Raw genomic sequence first — 22,586 nt, forward strand, 5'->3', positions numbered from 1 at the left:
TGAGACGCCTGCGTTTATTTCAATTTCTGAGTAGGGAGGCAGTATTGCGCACACAAGCGTTGGAGATACCAAGATTACAAAGAAGAAGAGGGCGAAGGAACTAGAAAACGAGAGGCAAGAGAGAAGGAAGTAGATACTACGAAGTAACTGTGAGAGTTAAATTGATTAGGATTTGATAAAAAGTGATTGAGGACCATGCTGAGGGCTTTTCTAAGAGGAGCTAATGCTCGGGTAAGACTTGTGCCTTAGCAATTAACCACAGCTGTGAGCGGCCATATTGGCATTAGCGTGTTGTCATTCAGTGACCGACAGCCTGCCTCAAAGTGTCATAGCGGATTGTAATAATTTGGATTGATAACAATAATATGCTACCAAACGTTAAAGTTTAGAATTAACGCGACTCTTTATTTTGCTGTCAGAAGAAAAGCGTGATCGATAATATCAGTGCTAGGTCGTTAGTTTCCAGTGACAGATGGCTAATGCCATTTTAACCTTTAGCTAGCAAACGAGTTGAGCTAATGCTATGTTTTAACATTACTGGCGAAGTCAGGCCAAAGGCCCGTCTACCATCTCGCAAAAGCACGGTACAGTCATCTGTGTCTTCATTGTATTTTTCATTATTAATTTATTGTCAACATTTTCAAAATATGCCTAACGCTAGCAAAATTTCCACTGAGGGAGATGTCCCCCCCCTCCCCCCCCCCCCCAAAGAAGTACCTTCTTCATATTAGGCAACTCAATAGCATTTATTTGGCGTAAAACCCAAGGTGTATCATATAGCAACAACACTCAGTGTACCATGGGCCATGTCTATGAAGTACATTTACATACGTATTGCAGCATCATGTAATGCAGCACTGTTTTGATGCTGTCTTTCCCAATTCAACAGTCATAAACCTGATGCTTGTTTGTTTATTTGCACGAATTATCAATGCTAATATATGCTCACATTATCCATTTCATCTGGTGCAATACCATTACATCTTGTGAAATTTTGAAGGTGTCTGTTTTTTCTCAACTGTGCAATAACAATATTTATTATCAATATTGGCAACAGTATTTTTATAAACTGTACATATTGTGCATATACATAGATTCATTATTAGATTAGATTAGATTCATTATTATTTAATTATTCCTTGTTTATATTGCTTGTGTGATATTTAATGTCCTTTTTACTGATGCCCTCTATGTTTGCTATCCACTTTGCTGCTGTAATACCTGAAATTCCTCCACTGTGGGACTAATAAAGGTATATCTTATCTTATCTTATATTATCTTATCCTCAATGGCCTGGCTATGCAACAGTATTTTCTCAAGTGCAATGCAACAAATGACACTGGTAGTTTTCTCATATGGCAGTAGTATTTTTACGGCATGTACCATTTTTAGAAAATGTACATAATGTACATATGCATAGTTGATTTTCTATTCTATAGTCTTTTATTGTTTGTATTTTTTATTATTTTTATCTCCTGTATCCATTTTTATCTTGTCTCCTCTATGCCACTGTTTTTGCTTTTTGTAATACTTGCTGGCTGTAAAGACTTAATGTCCCCCGTGTGGGATCAATAAAGTCTTATGTTACCATCTTATGGCAGAAACAGACATGTACCAACAGGACAGACAGCAGAGGGAGCTTTCATGTAACAACAAAACCAGCAGAGCTTGTGTTGTAGGATGGAGGGTTGAGATAATGTTAGCTCTGGTTATGTTATCCCTTATCACCCCCAGGGAAACAGGGAAATTAGCTATAGAGATCAAAACTGTTTTTTGTAGCAGGTTGCAAACATGTTTGTTTCTGCTTTAAATAGCAAAGTTCAGATCAATCAGCCACCAATATTTCTATGACAATTACCAAATGAGTGACTACTCATCTTTCCTACATGTGTTGTAGTTACTGGGAACTTTGTAGGTACTCTGTTTTGCTAATACCTCACTAAAACTAAATTCCTACTCCTGCAGTGAGCTATGTCCTCTTGCCTGTCCTACACCTACATGCCACACATCCACGCACTCCATGGCGCAAAAGGATGGGGAGGGAGATTACATTGTATATTGTAGTTGTCCTTCTGGACTTAATTGTAGGCAACTTGTTGCATTGCTCCTTGGGAGATCTTTACACTGCTCTGCTTATTGAACGGACTATGCTGATATAAAAAGAAACCAACAAGACTTTTTTTTTTTTTTTTTTTTCCCCTTCATTCTGTACAGTAATACAGCATTTGTAGTCTGGGTTACACTGCTACTGGTGGAGATCCCATACCAAAGTACTTAAATTGACCTATGACGATTATAATTGACCAAACAAAAAAATCAGAATCAGAATCAGAATTGGCTTTATTGGCCAGGTATGAGTGCACATACAAGGAATTTGACTTTGGTTTAAACATTGCACGCATTTCCTTGCATAGGAAAAAAAGGACATGCAGCTCAATGAGGACACAAGACAAAAAAAAAGCCCAAAGACTGAACAAAAAGCTACGTATACAAAAACAATCTATATACAAGAAGTGACATTTAAAAATTGCAGGTATTTATGTTGACAGTGAGAGTGAGTGGTGAATGTCCATGTTAAAAATGTTAATGGATTATGATTGGCCTGTCAGTGGATATATTGGTGTCAGAGGGTTAGTGTTAGTGTCACTGCATGACTAACTGTTCAACAGGGTGACAGCATGTGGGAAGAAACTGTTTTTGTGTGTGGTTGTTTTGATGATCTCTATATGTAAATGAGCTGTATCAGCCATGCATTGGCTGATGTGGTGCATAGACGATTGGCAGTTGGTATCAGTGGCAAAAAACATGATCGCGGCATGCCTGGTAATAAATGCTCTTCTGATTCTATCATTCAACCTCTAAATAGCATGTTAAAGTCATCATGCAATTTAAAAATGCAAAATACATCAGGTAGTGATTACTTAAACACACAATAATAATTTTAGACATTGAAGGTCAAGCAATAACAACGCATGAACGAGCTGTCTGTCGAATATTGATTTCCTCTTATTAACCTGCTCTTCAGAAGACCTTCGGCAGAACCCGTCTAACCAATCTGCAACACTGCCGGCACTACACAGCAGGAGAGACCAGGTAATACATACACACACGCACGCACACGCACACATACTGTACAGAGATGGATTGTGCAAAATTTCAAGTGAGTCGAATGGAGACTTTGCACATTACATTCAACCCTCTCAATGATAGTAAGACATTATCAGAATCAGAATCGGCTTTATTGGCCAAGTATGTGTTCACATACAAGGAATTTCACTCCAGTTTAAACAGTGCACTCATTGTACTTGCATAGAAAAAAAAAGACATGCACCTTAATGAGAACAAAAAAACAAAAAACCCCAAAAGATTCAACAGTTGTCAAACCACATATTGACATCGTTTTTTTTTATACGTTGGTGGCCTACCACAATATCAACACCGGCCAACACATATTGATCTTTTAGTTTTTTGCTATTTAAAATGGGTAAAATTGTATTTCATTGTAGAACTCCACGCAGCACATTGATTCACTTAGCCCCTCCTCGTCCTGCTTTCGCTGTCTCTGACAAACACATTGACAATGGACCCATCTATAGTGTTTCTCACACAAAGATGTAACCTGGGCAGTCTGGCCAGGTATATTAAGGGTTACCAAAGTATGTTTGGCTACCCATTTTAACATTTTTCATTTTCATTTTCTTTAGTCCAAGACAATGGTATCCTTGATTGAGTAGAGACAGTAGAGGTCTCTCCTGCTTACTGCAGGCATACTTATGCCATTATTTTGTAAAAGCTTCTTAGTAAGAGTTGTCTTTTTTGGTGACGTTACAAAACATCCTACTGACGAAGAAGGTCTCCAACCCCCACAGTTACACTGTCATTCTGGAGGAAACATCAACAGTGTTGACATCAAATTCATGTCTGTCCTTTGCTGTCCTCTTCAACCATAGTGGTGCTGCTAAAGTGGTTGCTGCTGGCCTGATGACAGTAAGTGGAGGCATTGGAGGAACAATACTCTATGCCAAATGGGACCCTAAATTCAGAGCAGCTGTGGAGAACAATGTTCCATACTCTGACTGGCTGTTGGGTCTGGCTTTGGGACCTGCTTCTCAAGATGGCGGCCTCCCCATGAAGAAACAGGTCAAGATGTATTCACAGCATGTTTTGACAATGTGCTACGATTAGTTGGATTCTACTTACTGCTCCTCTACAGTAAAGCATTTTGCTCCATATGGGTGTGAAAATGATTTGATGAAATCCATGGCTGGCTCTGTGCTGACAAAATTCAGCAAGGCCCGATGGTAACAAATCAGTTATTTCTCCTCTCTATACCATGTCTCTGACGGCAGGTTATTGACACCTATATATAAACTGTTAATGACAGCAGGACATTCATGCTTTGAATTGTGAATTTGAAATACGTAAAATGTTTTTGTACTATGTTCTATCCCTAAAACATTTAAATTACAGACTTTGTTCATAAGTGATTGTGACATCTGGCTCTGTACAAACACAAAAATGGCTACTGTTTCTACTGTTTAGATGGAGTTGGTGCAGCCTCCCTCTATGATGGAAAAACAAGTGGTGTCCAAAGCCAAGTCAGAGAAAAAGGTGAAGGAGGCAGAAGGGAGTCTAGAAAATGAAATAAGTCATGTCCCAACACAGCCTACAAAGAGCATAGAGGGTAAGTTTCTGGTTTGGTTTGCACTCATACATTATGTGCTGGAAGCTTTTTGAGTTTTTGACAATTGCTGTTAAAGAAGTCTTTCATTTCATTTGGCCATCTTGCTGTCCTGAGGTACTTTATGCCTTGTACTTTGCAGCATAATACCACTGGTCTTATTTCCAGTATTGTGATATCTCATCAGATATTGTCATACTTTATGCTAGTGTTTACAGTATGTTTACTGTTTACCATGACCACATTCTTTCCCTAACCATTACCAAGTAGTTTTTGTTATTTTAGCTTAACCATATTGTAATAATTATTGTTTTGTATTATATAATTTTAATTAAGTAATATCAAATATTTTTATTTAAATAAATGCCTGTTAAGTGTCTATTGACAAATGAGGTAATGGAGTTAAAAGCCTACTGTTGAAAGTGCTTCCAGTTTGCAGCATTAAGAACTGGGTGTCGCTAACGTTCCCAGAAAAAAATGCTATATTAAGTAACTGCTAAAGCTGACTGAACATTTCCTACTGCTGCAGCTTCACATTAACAGCATTTACAAGGTGAAACAGGAGTTGGCTTTCATTATGAAGAAGTCACGGTAAATGCAATGTGTTTGTCAGTAAGATTGATACTGACTGCTATCGTTCGTCAAAATGCATCTCCAAAACAAGAGAGCTGTAATTTTGGGCATTTTTGGACAGTGGATCATTTTGAAATATTGCAGGGAGTAATGGAACAAGAAGGAGCAGCCACTCTGAGCTTTCACTCTGCCGTACACTGGCTCATGCCGTGTACAGCACAAAGTCAGATCACAGTTGCTCACAAAATGATGGAAAAAGGACAATTATTCTCTGAGTTCTTTATTAATACAACAACAGTTTGTTTTGCAGGCCCTGTAAATATGTGACCTCTAGTAGTAAACTGCATTTGCTGTTACCTACTGGTGGTAGGTGGTAACCATAGGCAGGGTCCAAAAATAGCACCCGCCACTCACCATAGAGAAAAAAGTCTACACCAACAAATGATGTAAATTGGGTCAGCTGTTATTGGTGGGTCACTGAAATAGACCTTCTTGAGTACAAACTCTAACCACTGCATTACATAAGTTAAATGTCCATGTTTTGTTTTGTATTGACTTCCTTTCTTTCCTTTATTTATTATTCTGTAAATGTTCCCATGTTAGCCAGCTGGCTAATTTTCCACGACAGTTTTGAAGTCATAAAATGTACATAATGAAGAGATAACAGAGAGAGATAAGATGCCTCATACAACAGTGACAAAAAAATTATACTCAAGACAGAACACAAGCCGTACAGGGACAAGAAACAGCAAAACATCAGTGCAAAAACAGCAAAAACAAGCAACGTGATGTCGTAGCCATGTCATACCCATGCAAGCAACAAAAAGGAAAAGCACAGCTAAGCAATACTAACCACAGCCGTCTTTTGATAAATGCACACATATAGAACCACAACAAACAGTAGACAATAAAATACAACAATCATTATTTGATCTCGATAAAGTGTTAGAAAATTACACCCGCCAGAATCAGTGCAAGACTGTTTGGTCAAGCCTGCACGGTAGTTCATCCAAAAAAGCAGTTCAAAAATACAGCCCTGTTTCTCAAAAAGTTGGGACACTGTGTAAAATGTAAATAGAAACAGAATGCAATGATTTCAAAAGCATTGAAATCCCATAATTAATTGAAAATAGCACAAAGACAACATATCAATTCAATCAATCAAAACTGAAAAATTAATTAAATTTTGTAGTGGCGTTAACTGCAGATGGAGGGCCAGAAGTGATTTTCTGTAAGGAAGCACTATAACACACACTCAAAATGCTGATGTTTTGCATCGTTTCCGGTTACTCAGATCTATCAGACCATGAAGCCAGGGGGAGCTTTTATTGAGTACCAAGTGTTGTTGTTTATAAGAGTGAAAAATGCAAGAAATTGACCGAAAAAAGCTGAAAAAATTGCTTGATAACTGTCTGCAGTCGGGAGGGGTCGAGTCGGCTAATGGTGGAAATGGTGTAACATTAGTTATTGTTTTAAATCTATGGTGATAGACTTAAAGTCATGGCTGCAAGCAACACAACTAACACAACTTAAATCAGTGTTAACTGTTTCACATAAGACAGGTGAATATAAATAATGTACCCTGTCTTGTTGCAAGATTCACCACTCTGTGACAGACTGTGCTGGCAAATAGTGCATTCTGTCTGTATACAGTATGCAGTATATAATGTCATTAAAAGATTCAGAGATTTTTAAGAACTCTCAATACGCAAGGGACGGGACAAGGCGGAAAATCAATATTGGATGGCCTGTTACGCTCACTCCTGAGAATTTGTTTTGGACCCAAAGATGCAGACCAGAGACGGAGATATAAAAATACTCAATTTATTTTAAACTCAATGGGTGAAACAGAAAACACACTCATTAGATACAGAAATAAACAAAAGGCGCATTCAAAAGGAGTTGGGAGAAACTAAGGAAGTTCCGATGAAGTGGGTTTGAGGCAAGGCACGCACTGACGCGGCGGAAGACACTGAAACACAAAAAGCACACAATAAGTGGCAGTCCAAAAATAGTTAACATTAGCAACTCAACAGGAGAGGAGATAGCGTAGTGTAGTACTCACAAAACACGAACAAAGGCACCGCCAGGGATTCAAGACAATCCGGTGTGCACCTGAGGAGGTGGAGTTGGCTGGGTGTAGGTGAACACCCAGCTGGACAGACAGAGGAGAACAGACCAGCAACAATAATACTGGGGAGCACGGAAAAAGACAAACTAGGGATAGAACAGGTCTGTATGGAGGCAGCGTCCTCTGGGCTAAAGAGGATAAGATAAGATAAGAAAGGACTTTATTGATCCCACATCGGGGAAATTTAGCCGTTACAGCCAGAAGGTTACAAAAAGCAGACACAGTGGCATAAGAGGTCAAAAAATAAAAATATAAAAGTTTACAAGATACAGAATAGAAAAAAAAACAAGTATGGTATGTACATTTTTACAGATTATAAAAATGTGATGGGATCTGGGAAAACCCATTGGATGTCGAGCTGGCACTTTTCCAGGAAAACGTGAAAATAGGTCAAAAGTCAAAATATTGGTGAAATTGGGCTTTCATTAAATTATTATTTTACAACATCTTGTCTATCGTTCCTGAAAATATCTCATTATATTTCGCTTATTTAATACATTAAAAACGTTATTTAAATTAAGCACGCTGTTTGTTGTTATTTCCTGCGAATGAAAAACGAACAGCACATGAAATCCGCCCCTAACGTGTTAGTCTGCATAGCCTACGAAGATGGTTTATCAATCATAGTTAGCGTGACCTGATGTCCCACTTTGTGCGGGACAGTCATGCATTTCCGTTACTTTTCACACGTCCTGCAAATTGTGATGTTGTCGCGAATTACTATTGACAGTGTTGCTAACAATTCGCGACCACGTCGCAATTTGCGGGATGTGTGAAAAGTAATGGAAATACATGACTGTCCCGCACAAAGTGGGACATCTGGTCACCCTAATCCTCAATACATTATTTTGACACCTCAGTCAGATGCTACGAGATACGCAGAGAGAGATGTCAAAACTTCAGAGACCGAGAGAGCCTGAGATCCCAGTTGGCAATGGGCGAGAGGCGGGGTACACCCTGAACTGGTCGCCAGCCGATTGCAGGGCAACATAGACAGACATACAGACATACAACCATTCACACTCACACCTATGGACAATTTAGAGTCACCAGTTAACCTAATGAGCATGTTTTTGGTCTGTGGGGGGAAGCCGGAGAGAACCCGCGCATGCACGAGAAGAACATGCAAACTTCATACAGAAAGGCCCTGCCCGACCTGGGGATCGAACCAGAGACCTCCTTGCTGTGAGGCATGTGCCGCCCCAGAATACTATTGTACTTAAGAAAAATACTCTTTTACTTGAGAAGTACTGGATTTATGTATATGCACAATATATACTGTTTATTAAAAATACAGTTGCTAATATGGAAAAAATAAATACTGTTATTGCATAGTTGAAAGAGATACACAACTTAGAAATTGTACCAGGTGAAATGGATAAATGTGACCAGATATTAGCATTAGAGCATATATTGGCATTGAAAAAGTAGTGCAAACAAAAAGTGGGTATGATGTAGAATTGAGAAGCATCAAGACAGCGCTACATTAGTTGATGCTAGAGTTAAACAGATAAACAGGAGCTGCTACCGTCTCGTGCAGGGGATGGGATGGGTTCTCCATGATTGATGTCAGCTTGGCTAACATACTCCTCTCACCCACCTCCTCGATGGTGTCCAGAGGGTAGTCCAGGACAGAGCCGACTCTCCTGACCAGTTTGTTAAGTATTTTTCTGTCCCTCTCAGAGCTCCTACAGCCCCAGCTGACCACTGCATAGAAAACTGCAGATGCCACCACAGAGTCATAAAATGTTTTTAACAGTGTCCTACATACTCCAAATGACCTCAGTCTTCTTAACAGGTGTGGATGCCTTTGGCCCCTCCTGTACAGGGCATCTGTGTTATTTGTCCAGTCCAGTTTGTTGTTGAGGTGAACACCAAGGTATTTGTAATCCCCCACGATCTTAATGTCCAAGCCCTGGATGTTCACTGGTGTAGTCTGTGGTACATTCCTTCGGATATCAATTACCATCTCCTTCGTCTTGCTACCGTTTATGTGCAGATTGTTCACTCCATACCAGTCAAAGTTGGTTACAGCCTCCCTGTATTCAAATTTGTTCCCGTGATACTCGTCCAACAATGTCTGTATCACCGGAGAACTTTTGGATGCGGCAGCTAGGGTTGGTTGGTAATCCGGTAATAAAGTATCCCGTGGTATCTAAAAATAGCAATGGTATCAGTTTCATTACCATTATTAAAAAAAATAATGCTGCACATATAGGTCTATAGGGGCCTAACATAATTGTAGAATCATCATAACAAAAATGTCCTCTCCATTCAATGTATCTGGTTGAATTTTTAATCGAGAAAAAGGTGACTGTGCAAAAGTACATGCTAAAAAAATGAACCTGAGCAGTTTTCCAGATGTTTTAACACAGGTATGTCCAGGCGCTCATTTGGGCGCATCTGGGCAGAGTACCGTTATCTTGTCCAATCATACGGAGAAACTCCTTGGTTGAAAACACTTTTTCAGCCTTTTTTCTGCTTGCTATTGTTCTTATCTCTCATAAAAGGACAAAATGCAAATAAAACAGTAAAATAACACCTCGGGCTGTTCAGTCCTCTGTGCCACAGTCAAGAGAATTGAGGGGCAGCACCCTAATTCACCATAGAAACACCAATGACGATCCAGAAGGAAGTAACCCCAGAGATAGATTATTGCATGAAGAACGCTCCCTCCACTCTAGAAACCCCCTCCTCTTTATGTAAACAACCAGGACCTTCGTGATTGATCTCAAACTAACTCAGAGTCATAGGAGGAGACATTAGCAGTGTTTTTTTCGAGCTGGAATATAGCTTTTGACCACAAAACAGCAAAGATAAGACATACTTTATGATTTACCGAAGTTTTTTTCCTGCTACTCTTTGGCTGCTAGCTTGCTGAGTTTTCATCGCACAGTGAGGAGGCAGACATCTTTGTGACCATTGGACTCTCTGCTTTAATATGATACAGGCTTGTGTGGTTTGCGTGATGTGGTGAAATCAGCAGATGCAGTACCGTTGACGTGCGCTATTTTCGTGTTTTCCTTACATGCGCATATAATTTTTTGGGGTATGAATTATGTTTTGTTTGGGTGGCAGTGCTTGTTAGAAGCGTTTTTTGCTGAATTTCTCCCCATCATTCTGGTATGCTACAAGTTAGGATTAGTGCTTCCTAGTGTGAGTATTGACTGTCTGAACTACGCACATGTCATGCTGCCCTGCAAAGTGATTTTTAATTAGTCAGGGTAATACCGTATACCCTGGAAAAATGTAGGGAAGGTTTGACTGTATCAAAATTTGGATACCGCCCATCCCTAGTGGCAGCTGTCGGTGTTGAGTCTGAAGTCCGATGTGTAAAGGGTGAAGAGGGCCCCTGTGGAGCCCCCTTGCTGCTACCATATTGGACACGTAGTTGCAAAGCCTCACATACTGAAAAAGTGTTTTCAACAGTGGAATTTCTCTATATGCTTGGAGGAGTTTCTCTGTATGCTCTATGGTACTCTGCCCAGATGCGCCCAAATGAGTGCCTGGACATACCTGTGTTAAAACATCTGTCTTCCAGATGAAAGAAAAAAAAAATACTGTCATATACCATGAAACCTTTAGAATTTTGAAAAATACCATGATACACATTTTTGGTCATAGCACCCAGCACTATCTCAAAGAATATAACTAAGCATATAAACATAGAATAATAGCAGTTGTTAAAAATATAGCTAAGTATAACTAAATATATTGTTATATGATATGTATTATAGAATGCACATTGTATAATATTATAATAATATAATAAAATACAATACAACTTAGTATATAAACAAGTATTTACAGCAGTTCCTGAGAGGGAGTGAGCCAGCGCTATAAACTATATACCAGAAAACATTGCAAGTTGCAGATGATAAATAAATGTAAACAATAAACAGTATATCCAATATTGCAGTAGTGCAAATCATAAGTAACACTGAAATATTGGAGTTTGTGAGGTTGGTAGATTAACTGTTAAAGTTACTATTGTACAGTGTGATGGCTCATGGCAGGAATGATTTCCTGAGGCAGTCCTTGTGACAGCGGAGCCGGAGCAGTCTATTGGAGAAGGAGGTCCGCTGTCTGTTTTACGAGGTGGTGAAGAGGATGTTCAGGGTTATCCATGATGGATAGCAGTCTGTCCAGTGTCCTCCTCCCCACCACCTCCTCAAAAGTGGCTAAATTAGAGCCAATAATGGAGCCGGCCTTCCTGATCAGTTTGTTCAGTTTGTTGGTGTCGCGGGCTCAGATGCTGCTCCCCCAGCGCACTGCAGCAAAGAGGAGTGCGCTGGCAACAACAGACTGGGAAGAGATCATCCTGGTCATCCTGTTCCTTCTGAAATCAATGACCATCTCCTTGGTCTTGGCCACGTTAAGTAGCAGGGGATTTCTACCAGACCATTCCACAAAATCGTCCGCTGCTGCTCTGTATTCCTTCTCTTGTCCATCCTTTATACACCCTATCACTGTTGAGTTGTCCGAAAACTTCTGTAGGTGGCACAATGCAGAGTTGTAGTGGAAGGTGAAGAGAAAAAGAGACAGAAACAGTTCCCTGTGGTGTTCCTGTACTACTTTCCACAGTCTCAGACAGAACATTGCCCAGTCAGACAATCTGTGGTCTGTCTGTCAGGTAGTCGGTAATCCAGGAGATAGTGAGCGCGTCGACTCCCATCATTCGCAGCTTCTCACCAGGAGCAGCAGCTGGATGATATTAAATGCACTGGAGAAATCAAAGAAAGTGATCCTCACAGTGCTGCCACTCCAGGTGGGAGTAAGCGCGCTGTAGGTGTATGATGGCATCGTCCACTAGGCTTGGGCGGTATGCTAATTTTGATACCGTCAAACTTCCTCCACATTTTACCGTGGTATACGGTATAACTGTGACTAATTAGAAACCACTTTGCAGGGCAGCATGACATGCGCACAGTTCAGACAGTCAATGCTCACACCAATCCTAACTTGTAGCATACAAGAATGCAGCTAAAAGCCTCTACTAAGCATTGCCACCCAAACGAAACATAATTCATACCCCAAGAAAATATACAAACAATACATGTAACGAAAACACGAAAATATCGCATGTCAAAGTTACTACCTGCCTGATTTCACCACTTCACGCAAACCACACAAGCCTGGTACTATATGAAAGCAGAGAGTCTGCTGATCACGAAGATGTCTGCCTCCTCACTGTGCGACGAAAAGTCGGCGAGCTAGCAGCCAAAGAGTAGCTGAAAAAACTTTGCTAAATCATAAAGTATGTCTTATCTTTGCTGTTTCGTGGTCAAAAGTTATATTCCAGCTCGAAAAAATGCTGCTAATGTCTCCTCCTATGACTCTGTGTTAGTTTGACACCAATCATGAAGGTCCTGGTTGTTTACATAAAGAGGAGGGGCTTTCTAGAGTGGAGGGAGCGCTCTTCATGCAAGAGCAAGCAAAAAAAAGGCTGAAAAAGTGTTTTCAACAGAGGAGTTTCTCCGTATGCTTGAATGAGATAACGGTACTCTGCCCAGATGCGCCTAAATGAGCACCTGGGCATACCTGTGTAAAAACATCTGGAAAACTGCTCAGGTTCCTTTTTTTAGCGTGTACTTTTGCACAGTCACCTTTTTCTCGAGTAAAATTTCAACCAGATACATTGAACGGAGTGGACTTCATTTTTGTTATGACGATGCTACAATTATGTTAGGCCCCAATAGACCTATATGCACTGCATGTTTTTTAATGATGGCAATGAAACTGATACCGTTGCTATTTTTAGATACCGCAGGATACCTTATTACCGGATTACCGCCCAACCCTATCGTCCACACCCAGATGGGGTTGGTAGGCGATGATTTCTCCTGTATCAGAGGTGGGCCAGGACCAGCCTGTCCAGCATCTTCATAATGACTGATGTAGGGGCAACGGGTTGGTAGTCGTTGGGGCCAGATGGAGACTTCCTCTTTAGAACAGGAACCACACAAGAAGTCTTTCACAGCACTGGGACTCTCCGCAGGCTCAGGCTTGGGTTGAAGAGGTGTCCCAGGATCATGTACAGCTGGCTGGCACTAGTCCTCAGGACTCTGGAACTAATGCCATCAGGCACAGCAACCTTACCCAGGTGCAGCAGCTCCAGCTGTCTTCTTACCTGGCACACAGTCAGGCAGGGGATGGTGCTGCTAGTGGACGGGGTGCTGTGAGGGATGTGGGAGTTTAGTCCAAGGGAGGGATCACCGGGGGCGGGGGGGTTGAGGGTTGGACAGAGCAAGCTTGGGCAGAGGGTTTGGTTATGGCTAGTTTCTTCCTGTTTAGCAGACTTTTCAGTTCACTGGTGATCCAGGGCTTGTTGTTGGGAAAGCAGCGTACAGTCCAGGTTGGCAGTTTGGTCTGCTCACAGAATTTGATGTACTCTGTGATACACTCAGTCAGGCTGTTGATGTCCTCCCCATGTGGCTCACACAACACATTCCAGTCTGTTATCTCAAAGCGGTCCTTCAGTGACTCGTTATATAGACTCATTATTATGATTGGCTCCAGATTTATTCTGCTGCACTGGGTGCCACTCCTGTCAGCTCAGAGCAGGAAACTAAAGCTATGGATCCATTCTGCCGTGTATCAAAGGTTCAGGCTGGTGGTGGTGGTGTAATGGTGTGGGGGATATTTTCTTGCCACACTTTGAACCCCTTACTACCGATTGGGCATAATTCAAATTCCACAGCCTACCTGATTATTGTTGCTGACCATGTCCACCCCTTTATGACCACAGTGTACCCATCTTCTAATGGCTTCTTCCAGCAGGATAATGCACCATGTCACAAAGCTCAAATCATCTCCAACAGATTTCTTGAACATGACAATGAGTTCACTGTACTCCAATGGCTTCCACAGTCACCAGATGTCAATTGAATAGAGCACCTTTGGGATGTGGTAAAACGGGAGATTTGCATCATGGATGTGCAGCCGACAAATCTGCAGTAACTGTGTAATGCTGTCATGTCAATATGGACCAGACTCTCTGAGTAATGTTTCCAACACCTTGTTGAAAGTATGCCAGAAGGAATTAAGGCAGTTCTGAAGTCAAAAGGGAGTCCAACCTGGTACTAGTAACGTGTGCCTAATATAGTGGCCAGTGTTTGTATATAATATGAAGGTAAATGGTAAATGGACTGTGTTTGTATAGTGCTTTTCTCATCTGAAGACCACTCAAAGGGCTTTGACAACTGAGGTCTGCATTCACCCGTTCGCAGACACATTCATATGGTAGCTAAGCCATCTGCTCGTATATACTCATGTATACATTCACACACCAATGGCACAGCATCGGGGGAGCGGTTTTTCTTTTTTTTTTTGAGGTGAGGTGCCTGTTACATTTTTTTGACTCCCAAATTGTCCATTCTGGCATTTCACTGGCATGCTGAGACATAACTCCCACAACCTCTCCTACCCTGTCCCTTGGCAGTTGGATCAAATGGACAATATGAAAATATCAATTATCTCCCAAGCCCAGCATCAACATGTGTCAATTTGATGCCAGTGTGGACTTAGACAGAAAACTAAGTGTGTGTTTTTTTTTTGACATTTGTCATCCACCATTGATGTGTGTTGTGCTTTTGTCCTAACTGATGATAGTTGGCAGGAAAGTAGTTGGCAACTATTGTAGTAACTGATTAATTTTCCTTTTTTCACGAAGAGTACATGCATTAGCTCTTAAGAGCTTGTGCACCATAATCCAACATCTTAAAAGCCAAACAATGTCAGTGTAATTTCAGACATCCAGTGTTTACAGTGATCTCATTACTTTGTACAGTTTTGTGTATAGCATCTAGCACTTTTGTTCGTTTGATTTTTTTCAAGGGCTTATGAAAGGTCTGCCACACAAGCTGAAATACATGCAACCCCACAGACTGTCTTTGTCTTTCTGTACACTACCCCCCACCCCCAGAGGCTTCAGCAGAGGCGACTCATATTATCTCAGCCATCAGTGAGGCCACATCAGTCCCTGCTCCATGTGACACAGAGACAGCAGCAGTTAAAGGTAACAACATTGACACTGACCTTGTGATCCTTATTGAAGTTTACTTTCAGAGGAGGGATTGAATGTAGACTTTCTAGCCTGTATTATCAACTGGCTATAAGGGCCAGCCCACCATATTCCCAGCCAACCTGCAGAATATTAATGAATTTGGAAAACTGGGGCATCTAATCTTACTCACCAGTAGAAAAGGTCCAGTCTGTCCTGAGATTGACTCTGGATCAGTTTGTCAACTGCTGGCAAGGAGCCAAAAAGTCTGTATTTCATAATTCACTTGCTTTAGGGATAGTCACAGAGAATCACAAAGCTTGTGTATTAGATGCAAGAAGCATCACTTTGGTTTATTATGTGTTATTCTGTTGTACACATTTGTATTCAGTGAGTAGTATTAGTAGTGAGTAGTATAGTTAGTATTTTTGTTTGTTTCCTCCTGCCTCCTGAAGAAGAGGTTTTAGTTGATTCATTTATTGGTGATTGAACTGTGTGTTTTGTGTTGAAAAAAAAATCTGTATTTCATAATTCATCCTCTTAAGGGATAATTACGGAGAATCACAGAGCCTATATATTAGAAGCCAGATGCTTCACTTGATTTTATTTTTGTTGACTAACTGTTGTATCAAGTCCCAGAAGAAGAATTTTTAGTTGAGACTGTTCACTATCTAGTTATCATTATGGATTTTCCATGTTTTTTAGGACTGCTCATACTGATATAGAAAATATAAAAATAATTTTGTAAGAAAATGAATTCATTAAATAATTAAATCATTGATCAGTAAATTGTTAATGACGTTGACCATACAGTGTAGCTGGAGATCATTCACAGTGATCCTGTCCACTGATGAACGTGTCTTTGTCGGAGCTTATTTCCCTATTGGTGACACCGTTGTCATGTTGATGCTAACTGCTGGAGAGAGTGCTGTGTGTTGTTGCCGGAGAGTTCACTCATTAACGTTACGGCAGAGGATTTGATATCACCTCCGAAATTGCAGATACAGAATGTGTCCCCTTTTCTCTAGTAGACAATAACTAGTGTAAATGTTACTGTCAGAAATTGATGTGAACTAACTGTCACTTTAGTGTCAGTTAGTCCATGTCTGCTATGGTTTCATGCTTGCCCAGTATATGATATTTAGTGAAAAAAAAAAATTAATTGCATGTGTTCACATGCACGAGTGTGTCTGTCTCTGTCTCTTCCAGAGGAGTGTCAAGACAGCCATGACCATAAGGATAAACTCGTGACAGCAGTAGTTCACTCTGACACAGAGTCACCTGCAGCAGTCGAATCACTGAAAGAACGTCCAGCAGAAGAAGTGGCAACTAGACTGGCTCAACAAGAGCAGGAGGAAATGGACACCCTATCATGTAGGCTGGCAACACATAAACACACACACAAGGAAATCAGTTACGCATCAACCACCTGAGTTAGTGGGAGCATGTGTTAACTGTAATTTTTGTCGTCATTTTATAAATGGGTATTGTGCAGTTGTGCCCTTACAAAGTTAATTTGTCACAAATTGTACATTTAAGTGAAATAATAACACTCTTTTTTTGACAATATGATTGTGATATACTGTATAATACAACTTCAACAGATTTGTGTGCAAATATTGCCAGATGACAAATTAAAGGAAAGGCCAGCTTAATGTGTCTTAATAACTTGCTTTATTGGTCATGTAAAACAAATGCCTTGTGACATTCCCCAAGAGAAAATATATGCAAAACTGTTGAGTTCAAACCTGCATTGTCTCCCCTTTCTGGCAGTGAGAGTAATTACACGAACCCTGTTGAGGTGCTTATGACACCATGGGCTCCACCATACTTACTCTAGACTACTCTCTTGCTATGCTGGCCACTTCACTTCTGGCAAGCCAGTCTTTGCTGGTTGACATGAAACACATCACTGCTGGTGTGGCAGCGTGGGGATGTCACTTCACACACCAGATTTAAAAACTCGTATCCTGCGAAAGAGAGATTTATCTGCTGCTGGGCTTAATTAGCATTGTGTCAACTCGACTGGAAACAGCTTGAATGTAAGGGACATTCACTTGTATGCAAAAGTCCGACACTACAGTTTTAAATTAACTGTACTACCTTTGGCAATGTCTTGGTAATGTTGTAGAAGAAGAAGATATGAGTATTCCTCTGCATCAGCTTTGAATTCTCTTTTGCCTCCTCTTCTACTCTTCATCCTATGTAACATTCTCTCTCAAGGCGTCATATTTCCTGTGTGTGTATCTCTGACCATTTTTCAGCTGTATCAGCCAGTCTTGAAGACTCACTGGCCAGCTCGGCTAAAGCTACACTGCAGGCCATCGGAGCTCAGGAGGCAGCCCTTCAGGCTATCTTACGGCACACACATAAACTGAAGGAGGCTATGGAAGCAGAGGTACAGAACACAATGCCACTGACCACAAGGATGATACAGTGTTGCTAGTACAAACGTGATTAGATTTACGCATGTGAATTGGTGTGTCAGAGCCAGTGGGTGGGCGCTGTACTGAACTTTCCAAATGTTATAGAATAATGGGGGCTGGGATAATTCAGTTCCATCATTATCACAATTTACTGTCTGCCATGATGGCGGACATAAGAATCATACCGGTCATCATTACACAGGGATTTCCACTGACCAAAATTCAAACTTACAATGCAACTCATTCAACAAAATCATTTTCTGACTGAAAATATATTATGCCACTAATTATTCATTTAATAAGATTGTTTTTCTAATATTTACCATTGTCCACTATTCATTAAATCTTTTAACAATGATGATGCACAACAGATGACAAAATAGCCAAATATGATCAATTTTCTTTTTTATATTTCATAATGGAATAAAATTAGAACTGTAATGCCAAGTTAGGAAAATGTGAATATACAACTGAACAAACAGTAGTAGCTTCAGAAAAGGACTTTGACTTTTGTCATGATCACAGGTTGTCTTTGTAATTTTGATTCAAGTGGGCAGACTTTAAAGCTCTTGTAGGTAAGATCGAGACGAGAGCAGACTTAAGCTTGGTTTATGCTTCGGCGTCGCGGCGACGCCGTACCTACGGCGTACACTGTACGCCGTCACTGAGCATTCATAGTTCTGCGTCGAGGGAACGCGTTGCTCCGCAATTCACCGCCAAGCCGCTAGGGGGGTGTGTCTGTGTCTTTGTATGGTTTCGGGGGGCTCTTGCTGCCGCAAAGAGGAGTTGTAGAGGTGGTCGTACTTGCGTACCTCCTCGATAATTCTTTCTTCGGCTTGGTCCAGTTTTTCTTGTAGCTCTCACCACAGAAACTTTGAAAATGGCGGTGTTGTGCTGCGACCATAGGGCTGTGACAGAACCGAAAAATACGTTCTGAACGGACCAATCACAGTCCTCGACGTTCACGTCAGGATTTTTTGGAGGTGCGCGTCAGGCTACGGCGTAGGGTCCGCGTAGGGGTCTGCATCGACAGCGTAGGTACGGCGTCGCCGCGACGCAGAAGCGTAAACCAGGCTTTAGCCTGAAAATTTGAACCAACTCAAGTTCCACGTCCCTCCCCGTCCCTCTCTGCTGCGCTCATGCCCTGCCTCCAAGCCCCTCCTCCCTGCAGTATCTGCGCCGCTGCCGTGACAACCAGTAACGTTAGCCTTAGCATCTGAAACAAGCTAACTCTGCCCAGCCGCTACATCACAGTCGCTAACATACCGTACGTGCTGCGGAGTGTTACTGTAACAATCACCATATTAGCTTTATGGTTATTTGTTGTCTTAGCCATATATGTTGTTGGCAGTGGCGGTATGGACAGTTTCTCCTTTGCGGGTGGCTGTTGCTCCGCCATAGCTTTCACTAGCCTCCTGATGCCACTCACAGAGCTGTTTGACTGAGCGGCAGCCGGCAGCATGAGTGGAGGGACGGGGCGGTTCGCAGCGTGTGTCAGTAGTGATTGACAGATGTCAGACACTCCCTCAGACGCTCCTCTGGCTCTGATTGGTTGTTTTGTGTCGGGCGCGGTGGATTCTTACAAATTGCAGTAGGAGCAGTAGGTGGGACAAATGGAGCCAGTTTTTTTTCTCACAGATTACATGTTTCATGTACTGCTGTCTGGGCATAGGGACAGTTTTAGCAAATATGACAAAAATTACTTTTATACAAGTTACCTACTGCAGCTTTAACTAATATGACCCTGTCAGAAAACAAATACCAGAGGGAGAGTAGACACACAAACACATGAGGTGAGCTGCTGACGAGCTCTGTTTGAGCTCATGATGGGCAATCAAGGATAACCCTCATCCCTGAAGTATTGTGGTTTTAGTGTCTGTGTCTATTTGTTATTCTAAAAGAACTGAAATCAGCACAGAGTTTAGTGCATGGTTGGTGACATGAGAAGAGGATCTGAGTGGGCCCAACCATGTGGCTAGCAGACTGGCAGTAGGAAACTAGTTTTTCACTGGGGTTCAAGTAAGGCCGCATTCTCCTTTTTGTTGGCAACCAAAGACATGTAGCATATGTTGTGGCCCGTTAGTAGCCGGCATACTGAAGCTAGAGTTGGGAGTCTTGGAGGGACCTTTCTGCGTCAGCAAGTATAATGTTAGAAGAATGGCTTAGGATTTGATCCTCCAGGTCCTCCAGCTACTGTCAATATCCACAGCAGATGTAAGAAAAACCCTGATGAGAGTGAATTTGAATAAAGCTGCTGGGCCCAATAACATCCCTGGCTGTGTACTGAGAACATGTGCCAGCCAACAGATTGATTTTGTTACTGACATCTTTAAGTTATCACTGTCACAGGAGTGTTTCTACCTCTTTCAAGACAGTCAGAATCATCCCTTTACCTTAAAAGTTTCGCAGTGTCTAGTCTAAGCAACTACTACCCTGTGGCGCTCATCCCAATTCTGATAAAATGCTTTGAGAAACTGGTTCTGTGGCACTTCAAAGACACTTCCCAGCCAGTCTGGACCCTCCTTAGTTTGCGTTTAGAACCAAAAGATTCACAGAGTATGCCTTCTCCACTGCCTTCCACTTAGTCCTCACACACCTTAAAAATAACAACACCTTCATCAGAATGTTGTTGATTTCAACTTTAACACATTCACAGTGGGGGAAATAAGTATTTGACCTTGCTGATTTTGCAGGTCTGCCTACTTACAAAGAGTGCAACAGTCTATAATTTTAATGATAGGTTCATTTTAACAGTGAGAGACAGAATATCACCAAAAAAGTGGAATAAGACATTGTATGCATTTTAGGAATTTATTTGCATATTTTTGGTCAAAAATAAGTATTTGACCCCCTGGGCAAACAGCATGTTAATATTTTGTAGAAAAGCCATTATTTGCCAGCACAGATGTCAAACGGTTTTTATAGTTGGTGACAAGGTTTGTGCACATTTCTCCTCCCTGCAGACAGCCTCCAAATCATTCAGGTTCCGAGGCTTTCACCTGGCAACCCGAATTTTAAGCTCCCTTCAAAGATTTTCAATTGGATTCAGGTCTGGAGACTGGCTAGGCCACTCCAGAACCTTGATATGCTTCTTCTTCAGCCACTCTTTTGTTGCTTTGGCGGTGTGCTTAGGGTCGTTGTCGTGCTGAAAGACCCATCCTCGACCCATCTTCAGCTCTCTCACTGAGGGAAGGAGGTGCTGGTCCAGAATTCCATGGTACATGGCCCCCTCTATCCTCCCCTCAATGCGATGGAGTTGGCCCATCCCCTTGGCTGAAAAGCACCCCCAAAGCATAATGTTGCCACCACCATGCTTGACAGTGGGGATGGTGTTCTTTGGGTTGTACTCTGTGTTCTTTGCCTTTCAAACACAGCGAGTTGAGTTGAGCCCAAAAAGTTCTATTTTGGCCAGTCGAAAATGTCTTCAAAATTATTATTACGTGACTAGACTTTAACAACAAAAAATAGGAATTATGCGGCTTGGCATGGCGAGCAAAAATGAAAGTTTCACGAAGATTAGAAAGGTGCGTTTTCTGCAGAATTAAATCAGGCCACTCTGTGTAGTTGTGAGCAGCAACAAAAAGACTGAGGAAACGACGGAGCGGAAAAATACTTGAAAACTAAAGACAAAGAACTTACAGAAACAAACGAACTATTACACATAACAGAACAGAACTTAACACAAACTAAGACAGAACTAGACGAAAAAGAACTGAACTAAAGTCCACTGTGCGCGACTAACTTTATCATCGCTCCAGGGTGTGTCTAATCAATAGGACGTCACGCATGTGGGATGGTTCGCAGACGCGCAACGTGATTTCATTTCACAGAGCGAGAATTAATTAATGATTCATACGAGGGCTCATCTGTTTCTCACTATGGTCAATTGAATATATTTTAACGTGATCCGTTTTCAATGGCACTTCAACAACAACATGCATGTTCACTACATGCGGGAGACAATTCTTATGAATAATGACAACATTCAACAATAAACATGGTAGCATTTTCTAATACTAATCCTAATAAACATGATGACTAAGGGTATAACTATTTTAATATGATGAAGGAATAAAGAAGGGCAGACTATATTTGCTGATATGATTATCGCTATTATGGTTACTTATTAATAAATGTCTCCCGCTAAGCACATTCAACCTAACCGCTATGAACCTCTAGATGGCGGTATGGTTCCATGGTAGAAACTCAGAGAAAACCTTTGAAATAGTTAAATTCACAGTTTCGTCATCCTGTAAGTTAGAAACACCAGGAAAGCATTGTTATTGTACAGATCATGATCTTAGCAATGTAATAACATCTACAGTTAAATCAAACATTGAGATTTGGTTAATTTGGTAGGTTAAGAAGAAGGCACACAGACATACAGAACAGTTTATTTCAGGAATGTCTAAATTGCAACCCATCAGCATTATCTGGTTTGAAGATTCCTTTGAGGCATGGCATTTGTCCATCCAGGCAGTTTTATTGTCCTTAACTCCCATGGGCTATCAAGAAAGAGTTGGCACCTCCATGAGAACGTCTTGAGCAGATGTAAATTTGAAGGGAAGGTGTTATCAGTGACTCTTGTTGCCCTGAAAGAAGGTGAAAAGTTGTTCTTCAACCAGACATCTTGTCTCTGCCTGAGTTCACACCTTCCTGTGAACCTTCCAGATGGTCAATAACTCTTAAAAGTCTGATTGTTTTATCACTACACTTCCCCTGAGAAATGCAAAGAGGGGAGAAAAGGGTCATCTACAGACCAGTTCTGCTACA

General features: G+C 41.3%; 1 protein-coding gene across 5 annotated transcripts in view; it reads left to right on the top strand.

Moving 5' to 3' along the window:
- The first annotated feature begins 40 nt into the window (after window positions 1-40).
- immt (inner membrane protein, mitochondrial (mitofilin)) overlaps window positions 41-22,586 on the top strand; it is a 46,613-nt gene continuing 24,067 nt past the window's right edge. For 2 of the 5 annotated variants that reach the window (XM_076738781.1, XM_076738783.1), the window contains exons 1-7: window positions 64-231; window positions 3,029-3,093; window positions 3,951-4,140; window positions 4,543-4,684; window positions 15,310-15,402; window positions 16,597-16,761; window positions 17,652-17,785. In XM_076738781.1, coding sequence (XP_076594896.1) covers window positions 196-231; window positions 3,029-3,093; window positions 3,951-4,140; window positions 4,543-4,684; window positions 15,310-15,402; window positions 16,597-16,761; window positions 17,652-17,785 — 825 coding nt within the window. In that variant the 5' untranslated portion in view covers window positions 64-195. Of the gene's footprint in view, window positions 232-3,025; window positions 3,094-3,950; window positions 4,141-4,542; window positions 4,685-15,309; window positions 15,403-16,596; window positions 16,762-17,651; window positions 17,786-22,586 lie in introns of all 5 variants that reach the window. The other 3 variants (XM_076738780.1, XM_076738782.1, XM_076738784.1) reach the window with 3 other exon arrangements.

This window comes from Chaetodon auriga, chromosome 9 (assembly GCF_051107435.1).
Source record: "Chaetodon auriga isolate fChaAug3 chromosome 9, fChaAug3.hap1, whole genome shotgun sequence".
In the NCBI taxonomy this organism is placed as follows: Eukaryota; Metazoa; Chordata; class Actinopteri; order Chaetodontiformes; family Chaetodontidae; genus Chaetodon; species Chaetodon auriga.